This window comes from Acaromyces ingoldii, assembly GCF_003144295.1.
Source record: "Acaromyces ingoldii strain MCA 4198 unplaced genomic scaffold FA10scaffold_7, whole genome shotgun sequence".
NCBI classification, from domain to species: domain Eukaryota; kingdom Fungi; phylum Basidiomycota; class Exobasidiomycetes; order Exobasidiales; family Cryptobasidiaceae; genus Acaromyces; species Acaromyces ingoldii.
Window position 1 is genome coordinate 210894 of NW_020290253.1, and position 15309 is coordinate 226202.

Genomic DNA, 15309 nt, shown 5'->3' on the forward strand with positions numbered 1-15309 from the left:
AACAACCAATTTTCTCTCAGCTCTCTCTCTTTTCCTGTCGGGCTCGTTGTCGCACCAACAAGGTGTCCTTTGCTTCTCCACCAAGCCCTGTCGAAAAATTGCCTCCCATTCTTACGACTCCTTTTCTTTGCAGCAGTAGTAGTACCCGATCCCACCCCTCTCTCCTCCACCTTCTGCCACTTTTCCTGATTTCTCTCCAATCTTCCTAGCCTCTATAGCCTCCCGTTCCTCCTCTTCCTCCTCTCCTTTCTTCCACCTCGTCTAACCTCCTCTCTCCTCTGCCTTGTCGACGTTATACCCCCCCTCCTCGAAAATTCACAATGACTTGATCACTCCCAAAAGCTCTTGCCCATTGCTCACTTGCTCCACCTATGCACGTGTCGAATTGCTCACGCGGGCGGTCCCAGATCTGTCCGCTAAATATATCATCACTTTCTCGCTCCTCGGCCGCCTTTCTTTCGCCTCGGACACCATGGACAGAGGCACTTCTGCGGGCCCCGCTCGAGGAGGCACGCGCAAGCGGGCGAGGGCCTACCAGGCCTCATCAGATGCAGAAAACGAAGCAGGATCATCACGCAGGCAGAGAAAGGCCAAGTCCGGTAGCGCTGGCGCGACGTCTCCGACTGCCGGCGTTGGTCCAAGCCAGGCGAGCGGCGAGCCACGTCATCCGAGACGAGAAGAGGAGAAGGCCGCAGCGAGGGAACGGCGCCATGGAGATCACAAGCGCAAGGCCAAAAGCAGCAGGCCCTCCGTACGACCCCCATCGATGACTGAGCACCCCATCCGAGGCCCATCGGCTCAGAGGGAGTTGAGCGCTGTCGATGAGCAATCATCGGGAAAAGCAGATGTAGCAGAGACATCAGCAGGACCGTCAAATCGATTACGCAAGATGTCAAAGAGTTCGGCAAGCAAGGACGGAGAGAGGGACACTGAAGAGAGCGTAGCGAATCGTCGCGAGGCAGAGAAGGACGAACAGCACGCCGCACTCGTCAAGACGATGCAGGCCGAGCTGGGACGTCTGCAAAAGGAGATCACCTTCAAAGACAGCATCATCGATGCCCAAAAGGACACCATTGGACACATTCACAGCCAATTTACGTGCGCAGTCTGCATGGATCTCGTCTGGAGGCCACATGTGTGAGTCTCGTGCCAGTCCCATTCTGGCCCCTTGACTGTGGCGACGCTGACCCATTCGCCCTGGCTCAGTCTTACACCATGCGGCCACGTCTTTTGCGCACGTTGCCTCCTTGCCTACTTTAAGCGGTGAGTGATGTCACGTTTGCCTGCCTTTGTGTTCGTAGCTCACCAGCCCTCGCTCGCTATCAGCCCGCTCCCCGAAGAAGAGCACGACGGCCGATCGGAGCCCACGGCAGAGCAGAGGCGAAAGGCAACGTTGAGGCGTAAAAAGCTTTGTCCGCACTGCCGCGAGCAGGTCAAGGTCGCTCCTGCCGAAGTATGGTTGATCAAAGGCCTTTTGGACCGGGTGGAAGATAGCATGAATCGAGGTGAGGGCCACGAAGACGGTTCAACGGCGCCCAATGAAGCAACTACGAGCTTGCCTGAACGCAAGGGGATGGACCTGCCTCTGGGTGAAGACCTTTGGAAAGGTGAGTCATTTTTAGCAGACGTGACCACTAGTCTTGCTTGGCAACTCACAATCGGATTGCGCAGACGTTTTCTACAAGGGTCGGACAGACTTTGAACCCTTCTTCGACGAACAAGACGGCGTGTATCGGTGTCCGCACTGTGCAAATGAGGTCGTCGAAGGTCGCTGCACCAATCCCGGCTGGTAAGCTCATGTTTCTGGCATATTGAAAGAAGATTTACTAAATTTCCTTCGCAGCGATTTCGGCGCCTTCTACGAAGACTACAGCGACTACGACGAAAGCGAAGCCATAGACTTTGAACACCGTTCGGCAGAGATCAGGGGAGAATACCGTTCGTGGCCGTTTCCCTTCGGCGGGTCTGCCTACGATTACGAAGGGGAAGACTATGACAGCGAGTTCGACAGCGACTTTGAAGAGGACGAGGATGCTGGCTCGTTCATTGACGATGGGCCAATCGAGGTGGATGGTACGACAACAGAGGAAGAAGAAGACGACGACGACGCGGAGGTCCAAGAGGTCGACCCGCAGGGAAGGCCGATTCGAAGGAGAAGCCGTCGTATGTGAGTAGTGAGCATTAATTGGATTGACCAAAGTGCTGATCAATCGTCTCTCCACTCAGCCATGTAGTTGACGACCTGGAAAACTTAGAAGAACAGGGAGATTCAGTGGACGAGAACCACTCTGACACTTTTGACCGCGAAGATGAGGGCCAGGCATTCGAGGATGCACAGCAGGACTACGAGGGCGAGGAATCAGTCTCGCACAGCAGCAACGAAGACTTGACAGACGACCTCGATGATGGTTCTGAAGTCAGATTCGACCAAGCTTGGTAACGACCGCAATATTTGACAATGGCCAGATTCTCTTTATTCACTCACCTTTCTTTGTGACCCCACAATTCTCTGTACGGTATAACAATTCACCAAATGTCACCTGTGTTCCACCACACTGAATCCTTACCTTTGCAAATGTCTCTGTTCGCTTCACCTTGTCAGGCTGCGCCACCTTCTGAGAGGGTATGCTATAAGGGAATGAGCGTGGCTGGCGGGGCCGGCTGGAGCGCGCCAACTCGAAGTGGAGTTGAGCAGTCCAAAACCTTGATTTTGCGACAGGCTCCCACGTCTACGCTACCACTCTGATTTCCAACGTTGGCTGGTGGTGGCTCAAGTCGCATCAGGCCATGAGCGCAGCCAGCGGTGGCATAGAGGCTGTCTCTAATTCAGCACTGAGCGTGGAGGGGCAGGAGACACCTCTTCGCTCCTCCTCCTCGCCCTCGGCTTCTCGCTCACCGAACAGAGATGCACAGAGGGTACCTCGAGAGAACAACTCGCCTCGCCTTTCAAGGGAAAATGCGACGTCTCCAGCCTCTTCTCGCGCCAGGACGGAGGATGCTCGGCCAGCGCAGAATGCCACCTCTGCAAGACCCTTGGTCTCGACGTTGGAGATGGATGAGCCCACGAGGCTGAGCGAACTGAAACGCTTCACGCTGTGGGAGACCAAGACGGTGAGTGCCGCCTTGCTCTGTAGCGTTAGACTCCCAGTATCGCTGGACTGATTTCCCCATGCTCTGTCAGCGCTTCTACCTCGTCGCCTTCAACACCTCTCAGACAAAGTTCCGCATCCTCAAAGTCGACCGCACACCTACCTTTGCGTCCCAACAGGGCTCCAACGATGGCGATACGACAAAGGAGGCCTCGTGGGACAGGAGTGCCCAGCTCGGACTCAATGTCACCTCGGACCGGGTCGTGTATACGCGCACGCAGATGCAAGAACTTCTCGATATGATTGCAGAGGGCAACAAGGCCACCGGCGGCCTTCGAGAGGTCGGCCGCTTCTTTGGCATCGTCGGCTTCATCCGCTTTACCAGCACTTACTACATGGTCCTCATCTCCAAGCGCAGCGTCGTTGCGCTGATCGGAGGGCACTACATCTACCACTGCGACGAGACAAAGATTCTCCCCGTCTGTCATCCCAGCGTCATTGCCAGCCTTGGTGCACGGACAAAGGCCATGGACCAGGAGGAGGCTCGCCTCTTGCATACATTCAGACAGGTCGATCTGAGCAAGAACTTTTACTTTAGCTACACCTACGACCTCACCAACACCCTGCAGGAGAATCTGACAGGACCGACGACGGGCGCTGAAAAGTGCTCGTCGCACACGGCTTGGGGCTACAATGAGAAATTTGTCTGGAACCACAATCTGCTCTTGCCGGCCTTTCGCTCCTCGGAGGCAGACCCACGCTCCGATCAGGACACCGCAAGCGAATGGGTGCTACCCCTCGTCTACGGCTTCGTCGACCAGGCCAAGCTCAGTGTACTTCACTGTACCATCCACGTCACCCTCATCGCACGTCGTTCGCGTCATTTTGCTGGCGCTCGCTTCCTCAAGCGCGGGACCGACGACCAGGGCCACGTAGCCAATGATGTCGAGACGGAACAGATCGTGAGCCAGGCCTTGACGACGCCTTTTTATGCGCCCGACAAGGACAAGAAAGCGGCCCGAATGAGCAAGAGCCCACGGCTCTCCGAAGACACTGAAATCGATGAAGAGCGTTCAACGCCGGCGTACCTCGGACCCAATCCTCGCTTTACATCGTATGTAATGCACAGAGGAAGCATCCCCATCTATTGGACCCAAGATTCCACCAACATGTCTCCGCGACCCCCCATCGAGATTAGTGTCGTCGATCCGTACTATTCCTCGGCAGCACTACATTTCGACGACATGTTTCGGCGTTATGGCTCTCCCATCATTGTTCTGAACCTCATCAAGTCAAAGGAGAAGCAGCCGCGTGAGGTCAAGCTGCTGCACGCCTTCAGCGAGTGTGTTGCATACCTCAATCAGTTCCTGCCTTCCGACAAGCGTCTGCGATACATTGCCTGGGACATGAGCAGAGCCAGCAAGAGCCGAGACCAGGACGTGATTGGCGTTCTCGAGGACATTGCAGAGGAGACGGTGGCCGCCACTAACTTTTTCCATTCTGGACCCGAACCAAACGGACTCGCGGGCTTCGACGGCCAGGAGGAGCAGAGAAGAAGTACAATCCTTCTCCAGAGTGGTGTGGCCCGGGTCAACTGCGTCGACTGCCTCGATCGGACAAATGCAGCTCAATTTGTGATCGGCAAGGCCGCCTTTGGACATCAGCTCCATGCCCTTGGCCTCCTCACACATCCGAGCCTACCCTTCGATAGCGATGCCGTCGACATGCTCACGGAGATGTACCACGATCTCGGCGACACGATTGCGCTCCAGTACGGCGGGTCGCATCTCGTCAATACAATGGAGACTTACCGCAAGATCAACCAGTGGACATCACACTCGCGCGACATGCTTGAGGGACTGAAGCGGTATTATGCAAACAGCTTTGTCGATGCAGACAAACAGGCGGCCATCAATCTCTTTCTGGGTGCAGACAGCGACACGGCGTTTCCCTCACGCAACGTTCAGGAGTCTATCGACTGCAAGTCCATGATCAAGCAAAGGAGGAGCTATCAGCAGTGGTACACGCCAGAGTACCTCGAGACCAGCGTCTCGCTCGCGGAGCGTCAACGCAGACTCGCCGATCTCGTGTTGCACGACGGCAACTTCTGGGCAGAGTACTATCGACCAAGCCTGTTCACCGAGTGAGTGTCCTGCCTTTTCTGACATGCAGGTTCTTTTGCTGACGAACGAGACGAAAAAACAGCTTTCTTCGCCACCACGCGTATAAGATGACTGCCGTCCACCAACACGCTCCTGGCTTGGTACCTTTGCAGCACCCTGCTGCTTCGCCTTCATCGTCTCCTCGTCACAAGCGCAATGCGCAATCTCTGGGAACCTCGTCGTCTGCTTCTGCGTTTGGAAGGACAATGACGCTGAGCTCGGCGGGCTCTGACATTTCCATGTTTGCTCCATCCTTGAACGGGTCTTTGCCGTCCTATGCAACCACGCAACTGTCGGAATCCACTGTTCTGACGAGCCCATTCACCTCTCGCCTCCCTTCCTCGAGCGTGTCCTCGACGTCGACAGTGACGGGCGCCTCTCCTCGTGCAAAACGAGAACATCAGAGAATCTCGTCTCTCACATCTTCGCGTACGCCTTATTCTCCTGCGTCGGCCTCGGCATCGTCTGCCCCACCGAAGGCGATCATCGGTGGAGTGAGACGATGGATGAGCCTCAACCGAGCCGATGCAACCTCGTTGACCGCACAGGGATCTACTCCAAGAAAGCGCTCAAGAAGGATGGCTTCGCTAGGCAATCCCGACGATTTTGGCGCCTTGGATCGAGCAGCGGATGCTTCTCTAGGCGGTGCCCTAGAGGGCAAAGAGGCTGACGAACAGGACGGGAAGATTGGGACGTATGGCGAGACTATGGCTGCGTCAATTGCAGAACGCGAAGCCTGGCCATCCTGGGAAGAGGTGACGACAGCACCTTCGAATATTTCCCTGAAGCCAAGCACGAGGACACTGCTCAGGAACCACACGAGACCGAGCGTGTCGACGGACGAGGCGAGGGAGTATGCGTGGTGGCTAGACCAATTCAAGGACGTTGTCTTTGAAGGCGGCGGACACTCGAACACGTACTCGACAGAAGAGGTGTCTCAAGGCTTGCTTTCAGAGCCTGGCTTGGCGCTTTCGAACTCTCAAATGGTTCAACATGGTGCTGTGACAGGTCCGGGAGTCGCATCAGCGACGGCCTCTGGCGTCATGGCGGGACAAAGTCCAGCAGCCGCCGTGACTGCTTCGAAAAGAGCTCCTGCCACTTACAAGCAGAGGCAACAGATTGCACTGGCCGATGCCGAGCTCTATGAATCGGGCGTGATGACGGCTTTAGGCTTGAACCAGAGCGATTTCATGGATGTTGGTCATCTCGACGGTGATTCGGAAGAAGGCCCCCCAACGGGCGTCGATCCGGCATTGGTCGCGTACGTCAATGGTGCAGCAGGTTCAGCCACCACGCACTTCTCTTCGACAGGCACCGGTCTCTTTGGCGGTGTCAGCGAAGCCAAGATCAGAGCATATACCCAATGGCTTCTTGGGCCCGTCAATGCAAGGGCAAGGCCACGATTGTAGCAATTCTCGTTGCACAAATTCTATACCATTCTTAGCTCGAGTCTGGTCTCTGCTCAAAAACTAATGGCTCTTGGCCTTCTTGCCTGAGATGGACGGGTTGACCTTCCTGAAGGCAAGATAGTTTGGGAAGCCCATGATGACATGTGGGAAGGTCCACAGGAGCTGATCCAGAGTCAGCCCACAACATCTTGGCAATTGCAACAGATTGCTGACTCACCCAGGTAAGAAGCGAGGCACCGCGCCTCCAGACGTACACACCCATCGCGGCTGCCTCAGCGACATGCACGGCAACAAGCCCCTTGAAGAGGAGATCTGGCCATTGAGCGCCGTTGGGAAGGCGATTGCGAATCTGGTCAAAGATTGAAGCAAGGTGGCTGGGGAGCTGCCGGGAGATGTCTGGGCGCGAAAGAAGAAAGAGGCCCACGAAGGTAAGTGACCAGATTGGCAAGTCGAGCGGCGTAGAGTAGCGAATCGGGTACTGTTACGTGTGATTATGGACAGGGAGAAGTCAGTGAGAGAAAAGGTGGAGAGAAAGGAGAGTAGTTTCTAACAGCTCACCTTTTTGAGGCGCTTCTCTTCGGCCTCCTGGCTCAGGGCAACGAGCCTCGCCCGAGCCTCGCCCGCCGACTTCAGTGGAGGGTCAAAGGGCACAACGACGCTGCGCTTCGAGCCGCCGGGCTGTGTGAGGAGCGACTTGACCACAATGCGGTAGTCGACGGTGAAGCCCTTGGACGTGATGGCCGACATGCGCGCGGAAAACGGAGGAAAGGGCAGCTTCTGAACGTGCGTCACGATGGCCTGCAGCGAGTCCTTGTGGTCCGCGTTCATGTGTTTGATGATCTCCGCAGCACGCGGAGCGACGACGTCCTGTTGAGACATGGCGAGTAGGAATTCTTATTCAATAGGAGGAGGTGGTGGTGTCAAGAGCTGGGGCGGGCGGGGAAGCGAGAGCGGGAGAGAGGAGCGAACGAGCATTTTTGTGGAGCCACGCTAACCGGAAGTCGGGGACCACTTTCTTGTGCATTTGAAAGATCGTTGTTCGGCGGATCTCCATCTGACACGCATTGGCCCACCATTTTGTCACGACGGGACGCAAACATGTCGAGCATCGCGTCATCCTCGTCGTCGTCGCACCGCAACACGCGCCGCGCACGATCGGCCTTCAAGCCGTCTGGCGTCAGCATTCCCGACATGCGCTTCGAGCAGTCGTACCTCGCCTCGATCCGGTCTCTGATCCACGAGGTGTCCACCACGGAAGCGGCCGATGACCTCAAGCGCAAGTCTGGGTTCGACAACGAAAAGGTTGACGGAAATGTGGCAGACGTGCTCAACGCCGGTCTCTCCTCGCCGGACGATGAAGTTCAAGAAAAGCCGCCCAAGGTCCTCGCGACCAGATCACCGGCTGGCGAGCCGGAAATTTGGCTGGGGCGATTACGAATCGAATGGTAGGTCTACCAGAAACGGTCAAACCTCCTTCCCACTGCTAAAAGATGTTACTCGAGACAGGTGGTCGCTCCTCTACTTGACAGTTCGAGACCAGATCTTGTCACCCGTCATTCAAGGGGCCGTCTTTGCCGTCGGAGGGATAGCCCTGGGACACGTTCGAGCTTTCATCGTCGCTCGGAGGCAAATGGCCAGTGAACAACGAAAGCAGGCCTTCCCTTCATCCTCTTCAACGCCCGCCTTCCTTCGTGGGTCCTTTCGATGATGAGTGACTGTATGATACAATTAGATCAATGTGATAAAACATTAAACAAAGCTATGATGGGTTTCTAGGTTGTCTATTGTGTGAAGAGCTAAGAACGGCCTACGGCGAGGGCCTGCTGCATCTGGATCCAAGCGAGCCACTGCCCCTTCTTGATCTCTTGTGACGGTGCCTGTTTTGCAAGATCAATGAGTATTTGGCGGATCTCTTCTTTGCGATTGATGTCGTCTGACGCGAGCAAAGGCGCACACATGCGCAGCGTCTCCGCAACGCCTGCTCGACGGATGTGCTGACTAGGGAGCATGTCTTGGGGCCCTTGCAGCAGCGAGTCGAGATCAATGGGTTCCCGACCTCCGCGAACCAGCTCCGCAAGCTGCTTCTCCAGCTTTCTGGAACGGGGGCTCGTCAGAGAGTCGATCGTCTCAGAGGAAAGATTGGCAGCAGGCGTAGGGAGAGCAGACTCGTCGCCGACTTGATCTTTGAGGTCTCTCAAGACATCGAGCAGCTCTTCATCGATCGCACTGCCGTCTAGCGCTTTACGGAGGGCCTCCTCGTCCAGCGTTTCTCGCCTCTCGCCTCCCGCCCTGATGAGCACGTCCAAAAGGCCACCTGTGAGCGGCGAAACGACCGTATCACGGACATAGTCTCGCAGTGACCGGTCCAGCACTCTTCCCTTGAGGATGCATTCCTCCAACGTCCATGGTCTTTGTCCTGTTGCCGCACTCTTCCTGCCACCGTTTTGCAGACCTTGACCGTGGAGGTGGTTTCTGTCCGCAAAAATGCTCGCAGATCGGCGAGAAGACCCAGGCGTCGAACTGTCTCGCTTCCTCTTGAGTGGCTTGACCTCGTCCTCTTCCTCTTGGCCTTCCCCTCCTTCTTGCTTAATGCCAGACCCGGCTTCCTTTCGCACATCGAAAGGGATTAGGCCGACACCGATGTAGTCGCCTCCGTCCTTGATTTCACCGTCCGTATCAAAGTAAGACGACATGCGCAGTGCCTCCCTCTTCTTCATCCTCTTGGCATGACTGCTGTTGGCACCTTTTCTTCCTGTCTCGCCATCTCCTTCCTTTCTCCTCTTTGCTTCTCGCTCTTCTTCTTCCATTTCAAGAGATCTCTCTCCGTCACGGTCGGTCGCCATCTGCATCGCCCCTGTGACAAAGTCGTCGACGCTCCTCGCATACGACTCCCCAATCACTCCTCCATAGACGGCCTCTCGGACCGCATCGCTTCCCTTGACGCCCTTTTGCTTGATCTCTGCTTCGCTGTCGCGCCAGTCGTTGGCCATCGAAGCTTCGATAGTGGTGACCAGATCTTGTGATTCGGTGGAACTGGCAACAGCAGGGTTGCCTCCTGGCTTGAGGCCCAAGAGGGCGCGCGAGGGAAGGTAGGCCAACTCCTCGTGAAGCGCGTTCTGCAGTGTCTGGCCAGCAGCGAGGTGAAAGGGCGGGAGTCTCGAGACGGCAGGCCCGCCTTTGGAAGAGACAATGTGTGAGACCCATGCAGCAGGAAGCACACCTGGATGTGTGCCAACGTCGGAGTGAAGCAGAAGGCGGGCCATGTGTGCCCGAGGGAACGTCCAGTCCTCGAGGTTGCTTGCTCCCGCCGCTTCTCTCTCCTTTTCTCGATCGCGACCCTTGAGTGCTCGGATGGGTGTAGAGGGATCTGACTGCGAGTTCGACTGGGCCGAGGGGCCACTTGCTGTTGGCTGTGGCCAAGAAAGAGGAACAGATGGCGGATCCCCAAACGTCCACCCGCTTGAAACGGCAAACGGTGTCATGGCCTTTTCAGAAGGCTGATTAGACACGTCGTAGGTCTGCGTCACAGATGAAGAAGCCGGCTCAGAAAGCATCGAGGCGGCAAAGCCATCAACCACCTGAGCAGGTGGTCGCGCCAGGGAGCCGACCTGTGCTTGAAGGTCCGGGTGAAGCGGTTGGATCGATTCGACGAACGGTGTCAGGACATCAGGCCACACATCGAGACCAGCGGGCCGAAGAAGAGCCCTTCGCTCATCAGGCTCCAGCTTGTCCATGTCGATAGATCCGTCCGGCTGCTGTGAGAGCTTGAGTGCGCTCGCAACGACGCCCGAGGTGCTGCTGATGGGTGCAGGCGCCTGCCTCACGTCTGACTCTGCGTCGTTATTCTGACTCAACCCAAGAATCGACGAGACGACACTGGTTCTGTTCTTGTTTTTCTGGCTGCTCTTCGGTGTTCCCTTGTTGGGTCCTAGCCCACTTCCCTTGGGTCGACCAACGGCCCGACGCAACGACTCTGGGCTAGCTCTGGAGTTCGTGCCAGGCGTAGAGGGGCTTGCCTGGTGTCGACTGCCGTCGTCCGCCTCGAGGGTTGCGCTGCTCTCTCGGACAGAGCTCGATCTCGCCCTGTCCGACAACCCCTCTTCGTCATCGTCCATCATCTCGGTGTCCTCGTCGTCTTCCACCTTAATCTCCTGGCTCAGTGCCGATGATCTGATGGGCGTGTGTCTCGCTGTCGAGACCTCGTCTCCAGCACCTCCCCTCTTCAGCTTGATATTCAGCCGGCTCCCACCTCTTCCCATTGAGAGTGTGCTAGGCATTGCTGTGTTGGCGCTCACGGATCGGTCCTTGGCTGGTTCTGCTTCCTCCACGACGACTGCAGCGCCTTCTCGGACAATGGCCTTCTCCCCCCAGGCCTCGATTCGCTTTGCCTCATTGTGAATGATGGAGCTCGGCCCTTCCGGAGGATTGAACGCCTGTGCATTCCGTGTGATGAGAAGAAAGTCGTTCTAGAAAGAGACAAACGTGAGCCTGCGCCATGGGAGTCGATCTGTAGAAAGATGCTCACCCTGAAGCCTTCAATTTCGGTGTAAGCACCCTCGCTGAGCTTCTTCTCCATCGTCGAGAAGTCCATCGGTTCCTTGATGAAGGCATGGTAGCCTGGCACCTCGGTCTCGTTGACGGGAAGCGCAAAGAACTCGTAATGATCACGCCTGCCGAGATTTCATTTACTCCGTTGAGCGACAGGTTTCTCGCGTTTGGCAAGGCAAGCAATAATTAGGAGACAGACTCACTTCTTGAGCTGCTGCAGGACCCGATCAAGAGCCTCACGAAGCGATTTGGGCCTCAGCTTTTTGACGGGTCTAGCACGATGTGAGGACGATGACGATGACGCCGAAGAAGGCTGCGCCTGGTGTGATTGCTGTTGTTGTTGATGATGTTGTTGCTGCTGCTGCTGCTGCGACTCGTCGTAGTCTTCTTCTTCGTCGTCCGCCACCGCATCCACATGCGAACCATCATCCCTGAGCGCTTCGAGCGAATCCTGCCTCTCGTCGACGCCATGTCCGTCCTCACTGCCTGGGCCGTTCGGCACAGACATGGCGGCGGGAGGAAGAAGGAGGTGCAGCAGCGACGACGACGACGTTGATCTTCTTGCCCTAATTTTTTTCTCCCTGCTCGCCCGATGTGTCCTGGAGGCCAAGATGGGTGGCAGATGAGAAAAGTTGACACAAGTGGCCGAATTTTCCGCGTGGCTTTTCCTGGACGGACGTTCGGGCTCACTGCAGGCAGCAAGACGCGTCCTGGTTTCGAAGAGCACCGAGGACAGGCGCACGATGAGGGGCCTCTTTGTCGTCGTCGAGGGGCTGGACCGGGCAGGCAAGAGCACGCAAGTCTCGAGGCTAGCGTCTGCCCTCGATGCAAAAGCGATCAAGTTTCCCGGTAAGTCTACGGATACTTTGTCACCCAAGCGGTGTTGCAGCAACGTCCGTCTGATGAGCATCCCAAGGGAAGATCGCACGACGGCGATTGGAAAGATGATCGACAGCTACCTGGTGCAACAGAGCGAGCTCGACGATCGGGCGATTCATCTCCTCTTTTCAGCCAATCGTTGGGAGGCCAGACAGGGCATCGTGACCTGCCTCGAGAGCGGCAAGAACATCGTGTGCGATCGATATGCCTTTTCAGGCATCGCCTACTCGTGTGCAAAGGTGAGGGGTCACCCTCTTTTGGCGATGCTGTCGTTTCATAAAGACTCTCCCACTGACGCTGGATGGACACAGGGACTGAGCTACCAGTGGTGCAAAGCGCCAGACGTGGGCCTGCCGGAGCCCGACGTGACCATCTTCCTCGACCTTTCAGTGGAGGAAGCGTCTCGACGTGGGGGCTACGGCGAGGAGCGCTACGAGAGTGTGTCGATGCAGTCAAAGGTCCGAGAAGCATTTGCTCAGATTCGAAAAGACATGCCTCAAGGCAAGTGGGTCGTCGTCGACGCGGGCAAGAGCGTCGATGAGGTGGCAGCAGAGTGCGAGTCGGTGGTCAGGTCGCTTGCCAAGCCATCGTCAGCGTCACTTGCGCCCCTCTTTGCCCAGCAATGAACAATTCTATTTCATTTTGCAATGTCGTTCTGTGTTCTATCTGGCTCGTCGAGCACCTGCGCCTGCGCCTCCCTTGGCCCTTCCTCCTCGCGCGGCCGCTCCACCGCCGCCAGATGGCACGAGCGGCATGTCGCTGCCTCCTCCGTTCTCCTCTTCCTCATTTGCGCTGTCGGCCATCTCGGTGGGCAGCGCCATGAGAATGAGAATGGGGACAAAGTCTGTTCCGATAGAAAGTCATTAACGATCCTTGCAAACAGTTCTCACCTCTGGGCAGGATCCGACTCACAGTACCAGTACTTTGCCACGAAGCTCTTTTCCTTTGGCGGAGCCTCGCCCTCTTTGAGCGGCGTCCCGTCTGCCTTTGTTGGAGGAGGACCGCGGGGAGGTGGCCTTAAGAGAATCGTTTGTCAGATCATTTTGCAGATTTCAATGGTCCGAGATCTCAGAAGGGGGGACTCACGAGATGGCATCCTGAGGGGTCGCGAGTTTGACGCGAACAGTAGGGCTGCTGTCTCTGGAGGAAGAGGGCGACTTCAGCGGGCAGCCGTGTGGACCGACCTCAAGCCCAATTAGATCGTAGCTGATTCCATGCACCGCTTGTCGGGATTCGTCGAGGTGCAGCGTGATGCTCTCGTTCAGGAGAGCAGACAGGTGACACTGTGAGAGAAGGCCAGTCAGTTCCAGTCTGCGCAACAAGCGAGCTTTGAGAAGGGACGCACGGCCTTGGCAAACGTCATTGGCGTGCTATCGTCGACTACCTTCTTGTTGCCGTCGGCGGGGACAAGAGCAAGTTGGTAGATGCCCCTTGCATCGCCGGCGTCGATCTTGGGCACTTTGGACGTCACTTCTTCGTATCGGGGCGCCGAACCTGGCTCGAGGTAGATCTTTGCACGTTCCGACCAAGCAGGCGAGGTCGACGGCGTCCGATGAAGCAACAAGTAGCTCGTCTCGGCGGCGGCAGCAGCCGTCACTGCGAGGAGCGCTCCAACGCTCAACGACACCTTCATCGCTGCTGGTCGTTTGTCTAAATGAAGTGAGACCGACCGACGCCAGTGGAATGGACTCTAGAGCCATAGGATTCGATTTTGTCATAGTCTAAAATATTTGTCACAAGAGTCCAGCCTGAGTCGGGAATGATGGTTTTCTTACAGGTTCATGGCACCATTTTCGTGAACATGCTTTGCTTCATGCTCGCCCAAAGGTAGGAAGTGGCGCTGGCTTGTTGGCAAGCACCGCATCTATCTCGGTCATGATGTCCGGAGTGAGCTTCTCGATGTAGTCAAGAGCTTTGAGATTCTCCACGACCTGCTCCTTTCGACTTGCGCCCAGAATGACCGTCGAGACATGTTCGTTCTTGGCTGCCCAGGCCAGAGCCAGGACGGCCATCGAGCAGCCCAACCCTTCCGCGACCTTGGTCAACCTCTTAACCTTCTCTACCTTTGCCATACCCTCTGAGGATCGCAGGGACTGGATGGCGCCGTCAAAGGTTGAGTCGGCGTTGAGGTCGAAGCGAGAGCCCTTGGGGATGCCGTCGTTGTATTTGCCTGTAAGCAGGCCCCAGGCAAGTGGAGACCAGATCGTCAGACCGAGGCCGTGCTTGCGATAGAGGGGCATGTACTCCTTTTCCACGGGCTCGCGGTGAAGCATCGAGTACTGCGACTGATCCGCCAATGGCGGCTCCAAGTGAAGCTCTCGCGCGATGCCGTAGGCCTCTGAGATCTGTTCGGCCGACCACGCAGAGCAGCCCCAGTAGAAACATTTCTGTGAGGGGCAGACAAAATTGTCGGATGTCAGCTAGAGGTAAGCAGCGGGAAAAAGCAAGCAAGAAAGGAGGAAGGACGCACGCCTGTTGCAATAAGGTGGTTGAAAGCCTTGACTACCTCGACCATGGGCACTGTCACATCGGGGCTGTGTGCCATGATGATGTCCCAATAATCGAGCCCGGCCCTTTGCAGGCTCTGTTGTGCGCCTTCAATGATGTGCTTCCTGCTGAGCCCTGTCGCATTAGGATCTTTTCCGCCCGTGCCGTAGAAGATCTTTGTGATGAGGACGAGACTTGAGCGATTCCACTGCAGATCTCGAATCGCACGTCCCATCGATACCTCACAAGCTCCGTTGGCGTACACCTCGGCCGTATCGAAGGTGTTGATGCCGTGCTCATAGGCCACCCTCATGATGTCCTTGGTCGCTTCGTCATCGACGCTCCCTCCAAAGGTGAGCCACCCACCAAGGCTGAAGAGAGAGACACGCAGACCACTGGGGCCAAGCTGTCGAAAGCGCATATTCTTAGGCTTTGAAAGGAAGCATCATGTCAGCCATTTCACGAGAAACGCGAGCAGAGAAGAGTGTATGCCCTGCCGAAAAAGGCAACCTCACCTCGTACATTGTCGGTGAAGGTGGAGACATTGTCTTGTACTGCTGGTTTTGCACAAAAGCTCTTCGTGCTGCAATGATGGTATGTTAGAAGAAGACATACCGAGCCTCATCAGGGTCTGCGCACGGGGGGGATAGAGCGAAGACCGTGGAGGGAAGAAGCTCTTCTTGATGTGGCCCGAGCGCAGAGCAACATTTAGTCAGCCTTGCAGCGAGCTAAACC

General features: G+C 56.4%; 9 protein-coding genes across 9 annotated transcripts; 5 read left to right on the forward strand and 4 right to left on the reverse strand.

Annotated features, from left to right (window-relative positions):
• Window positions 1-439: 439 nt before the first annotated feature.
• On the forward strand, window positions 440-2556 carry FA10DRAFT_304143 (hypothetical protein). Its single transcript, XM_025525322.1, has 6 exons — window positions 440-1137; window positions 1207-1263; window positions 1327-1607; window positions 1672-1789; window positions 1844-2167; window positions 2227-2556. The coding sequence occupies exons 1-6, from the start codon at window positions 473-475 to the stop codon at window positions 2438-2440; spliced, it is 1659 nt and encodes a 552-aa protein (XP_025374557.1). The 5' UTR covers window positions 440-472; the 3' UTR covers window positions 2441-2556.
• A 613-nt stretch (window positions 2557-3169) lies between these two features.
• Window positions 3170-5236, forward strand: FA10DRAFT_234437 (hypothetical protein; the record flags this gene model as incomplete). Its single annotated transcript, XM_025518982.1, has 3 exons — window positions 3170-3258; window positions 3316-5058; window positions 5095-5236. The coding sequence occupies 3 exons, from the start codon at window positions 3170-3172 to the stop codon at window positions 5234-5236; spliced, it is 1974 nt and encodes a 657-aa protein (XP_025374558.1).
• A 5-nt stretch (window positions 5237-5241) lies between these two features.
• Window positions 5242-6908, forward strand: FA10DRAFT_183628 (hypothetical protein). The gene has a single exon (XM_025518328.1). The coding sequence runs from the start codon at window positions 5320-5322 to the stop codon at window positions 6658-6660; it is 1341 nt and encodes a 446-aa protein (XP_025374559.1). The 5' UTR covers window positions 5242-5319; the 3' UTR covers window positions 6661-6908.
• On the reverse strand, window positions 6353-7555 carry FA10DRAFT_304145 (hypothetical protein). Its single transcript, XM_025525323.1, has 3 exons — window positions 7219-7555; window positions 6878-7138; window positions 6353-6822 (listed from the first exon to the last, which is right to left on the reverse strand). Exons 1-3 carry the CDS (start codon window positions 7537-7539, stop codon window positions 6721-6723), a joined length of 684 nt encoding a protein of 227 aa, XP_025374560.1. The 5' UTR covers window positions 7540-7555; the 3' UTR covers window positions 6353-6720.
• Window positions 7556-7839: 284 nt separating this feature from the next.
• FA10DRAFT_213621 (hypothetical protein) lies at window positions 7840-8284 on the forward strand (the record flags this gene model as incomplete). The annotated part of the gene is made up of 3 exons (XM_025518470.1): window positions 7840-7974; window positions 8071-8105; window positions 8167-8284. Coding segments are annotated over 3 exons (288 nt in total), but the record flags the coding sequence as incomplete, so codon positions are not given.
• Window positions 8285-8373: 89 nt separating this feature from the next.
• On the reverse strand, window positions 8374-11843 carry FA10DRAFT_281570 (hypothetical protein). Its single transcript, XM_025523706.1, has 3 exons — window positions 11412-11843; window positions 11186-11330; window positions 8374-11126 (listed from the first exon to the last, which is right to left on the reverse strand). The coding sequence occupies exons 1-3, from the start codon at window positions 11714-11716 to the stop codon at window positions 8457-8459; spliced, it is 3120 nt and encodes a 1039-aa protein (XP_025374562.1). The 5' UTR covers window positions 11717-11843; the 3' UTR covers window positions 8374-8456.
• Window positions 11844-11951: 108 nt separating this feature from the next.
• Window positions 11952-12713, forward strand: FA10DRAFT_234347 (thymidylate kinase; the record flags this gene model as incomplete). The annotated part of the gene is made up of 3 exons (XM_025518978.1): window positions 11952-12061; window positions 12116-12326; window positions 12399-12713. The coding sequence occupies 3 exons, from the start codon at window positions 11952-11954 to the stop codon at window positions 12711-12713; spliced, it is 636 nt and encodes a 211-aa protein (XP_025374563.1).
• A 130-nt stretch (window positions 12714-12843) lies between these two features.
• FA10DRAFT_183600 (hypothetical protein) lies at window positions 12844-13752 on the reverse strand. The gene is made up of 3 exons (XM_025518326.1): window positions 13433-13752; window positions 13174-13370; window positions 12844-13103 (listed from the first exon to the last, which is right to left on the reverse strand). Exons 1-3 carry the CDS (start codon window positions 13718-13720, stop codon window positions 12974-12976), a joined length of 615 nt encoding a protein of 204 aa, XP_025374564.1. The 5' UTR covers window positions 13721-13752; the 3' UTR covers window positions 12844-12973.
• Window positions 13753-13787: 35 nt separating this feature from the next.
• Window positions 13788-15233, reverse strand: FA10DRAFT_245130 (putative potassium channel beta subunit protein). The gene is made up of 3 exons (XM_025519368.1): window positions 15090-15233; window positions 14558-15004; window positions 13788-14474 (listed from the first exon to the last, which is right to left on the reverse strand). Exons 1-3 carry the CDS (start codon window positions 15117-15119, stop codon window positions 13899-13901), a joined length of 1053 nt encoding a protein of 350 aa, XP_025374565.1. The 5' UTR covers window positions 15120-15233; the 3' UTR covers window positions 13788-13898.
• Window positions 15234-15309: the final 76 nt, after the last annotated feature.

Bases quoted from the DNA above. Each gene is read 5' to 3' on its own strand.
- FA10DRAFT_304143 (XM_025525322.1), top strand. From the start codon at position 473: ATGGACAGAGGCACTTCTGCGGGCCCCGCTCGAGGAGGCACGCGCAAG. The intron at 1,138-1,206 runs GTGAGTCTCGTG...GCCCTGGCTCAG, and splicing joins CTCGTCTGGAGGCCACATGT to TCTTACACCATGCGGCCACG. The intron at 2,168-2,226 runs GTGAGTAGTGAG...CTCTCCACTCAG, and splicing joins CGAAGGAGAAGCCGTCGTAT to CCATGTAGTTGACGACCTGG.
- FA10DRAFT_183628 (XM_025518328.1), top strand. From the start codon at position 5,320: ATGACTGCCGTCCACCAACACGCTCCTGGCTTGGTACCTTTGCAGCAC.
- FA10DRAFT_304145 (XM_025525323.1), bottom strand. From the start codon at position 7,539: ATGTCTCAACAGGACGTCGTCGCTCCGCGTGCTGCGGAGATCATCAAA. The intron at 7,139-7,218 runs GTGAGCTGTTAG...CACACGTAACAG, and splicing joins AAGAGAAGCGCCTCAAAAAG to TACCCGATTCGCTACTCTAC. The intron at 6,823-6,877 runs GTGAGTCAGCAA...ACTCTGGATCAG, and splicing joins GTGCCTCGCTTCTTACCTGG to CTCCTGTGGACCTTCCCACA.
- FA10DRAFT_281570 (XM_025523706.1), bottom strand. From the start codon at position 11,716: ATGTCTGTGCCGAACGGCCCAGGCAGTGAGGACGGACATGGCGTCGAC. The intron at 11,331-11,411 runs GTGAGTCTGTCT...AAATCTCGGCAG, and splicing joins GTCCTGCAGCAGCTCAAGAA to GCGTGATCATTACGAGTTCT. The intron at 11,127-11,185 runs GTGAGCATCTTT...GTCTCTTTCTAG, and splicing joins CCGAAATTGAAGGCTTCAGG to AACGACTTTCTTCTCATCAC.
- FA10DRAFT_183600 (XM_025518326.1), bottom strand. From the start codon at position 13,720: ATGAAGGTGTCGTTGAGCGTTGGAGCGCTCCTCGCAGTGACGGCTGCT. The intron at 13,371-13,432 runs GTGCGTCCCTTC...CTTCTCTCACAG, and splicing joins CAATGACGTTTGCCAAGGCC to TGTCACCTGTCTGCTCTCCT. The intron at 13,104-13,173 runs GTGAGTCCCCCC...GATTCTCTTAAG, and splicing joins ACCCCTCAGGATGCCATCTC to GCCACCTCCCCGCGGTCCTC.
- FA10DRAFT_245130 (XM_025519368.1), bottom strand. From the start codon at position 15,119: ATGTCTCCACCTTCACCGACAATGTACGAG. The intron at 15,005-15,089 runs GTGAGGTTGCCT...TTCCTTTCAAAG, and splicing joins CTTCACCGACAATGTACGAG to CCTAAGAATATGCGCTTTCG. The intron at 14,475-14,557 runs GTGCGTCCTTCC...TGCCCCTCACAG, and splicing joins ACCACCTTATTGCAACAGGC to AAATGTTTCTACTGGGGCTG.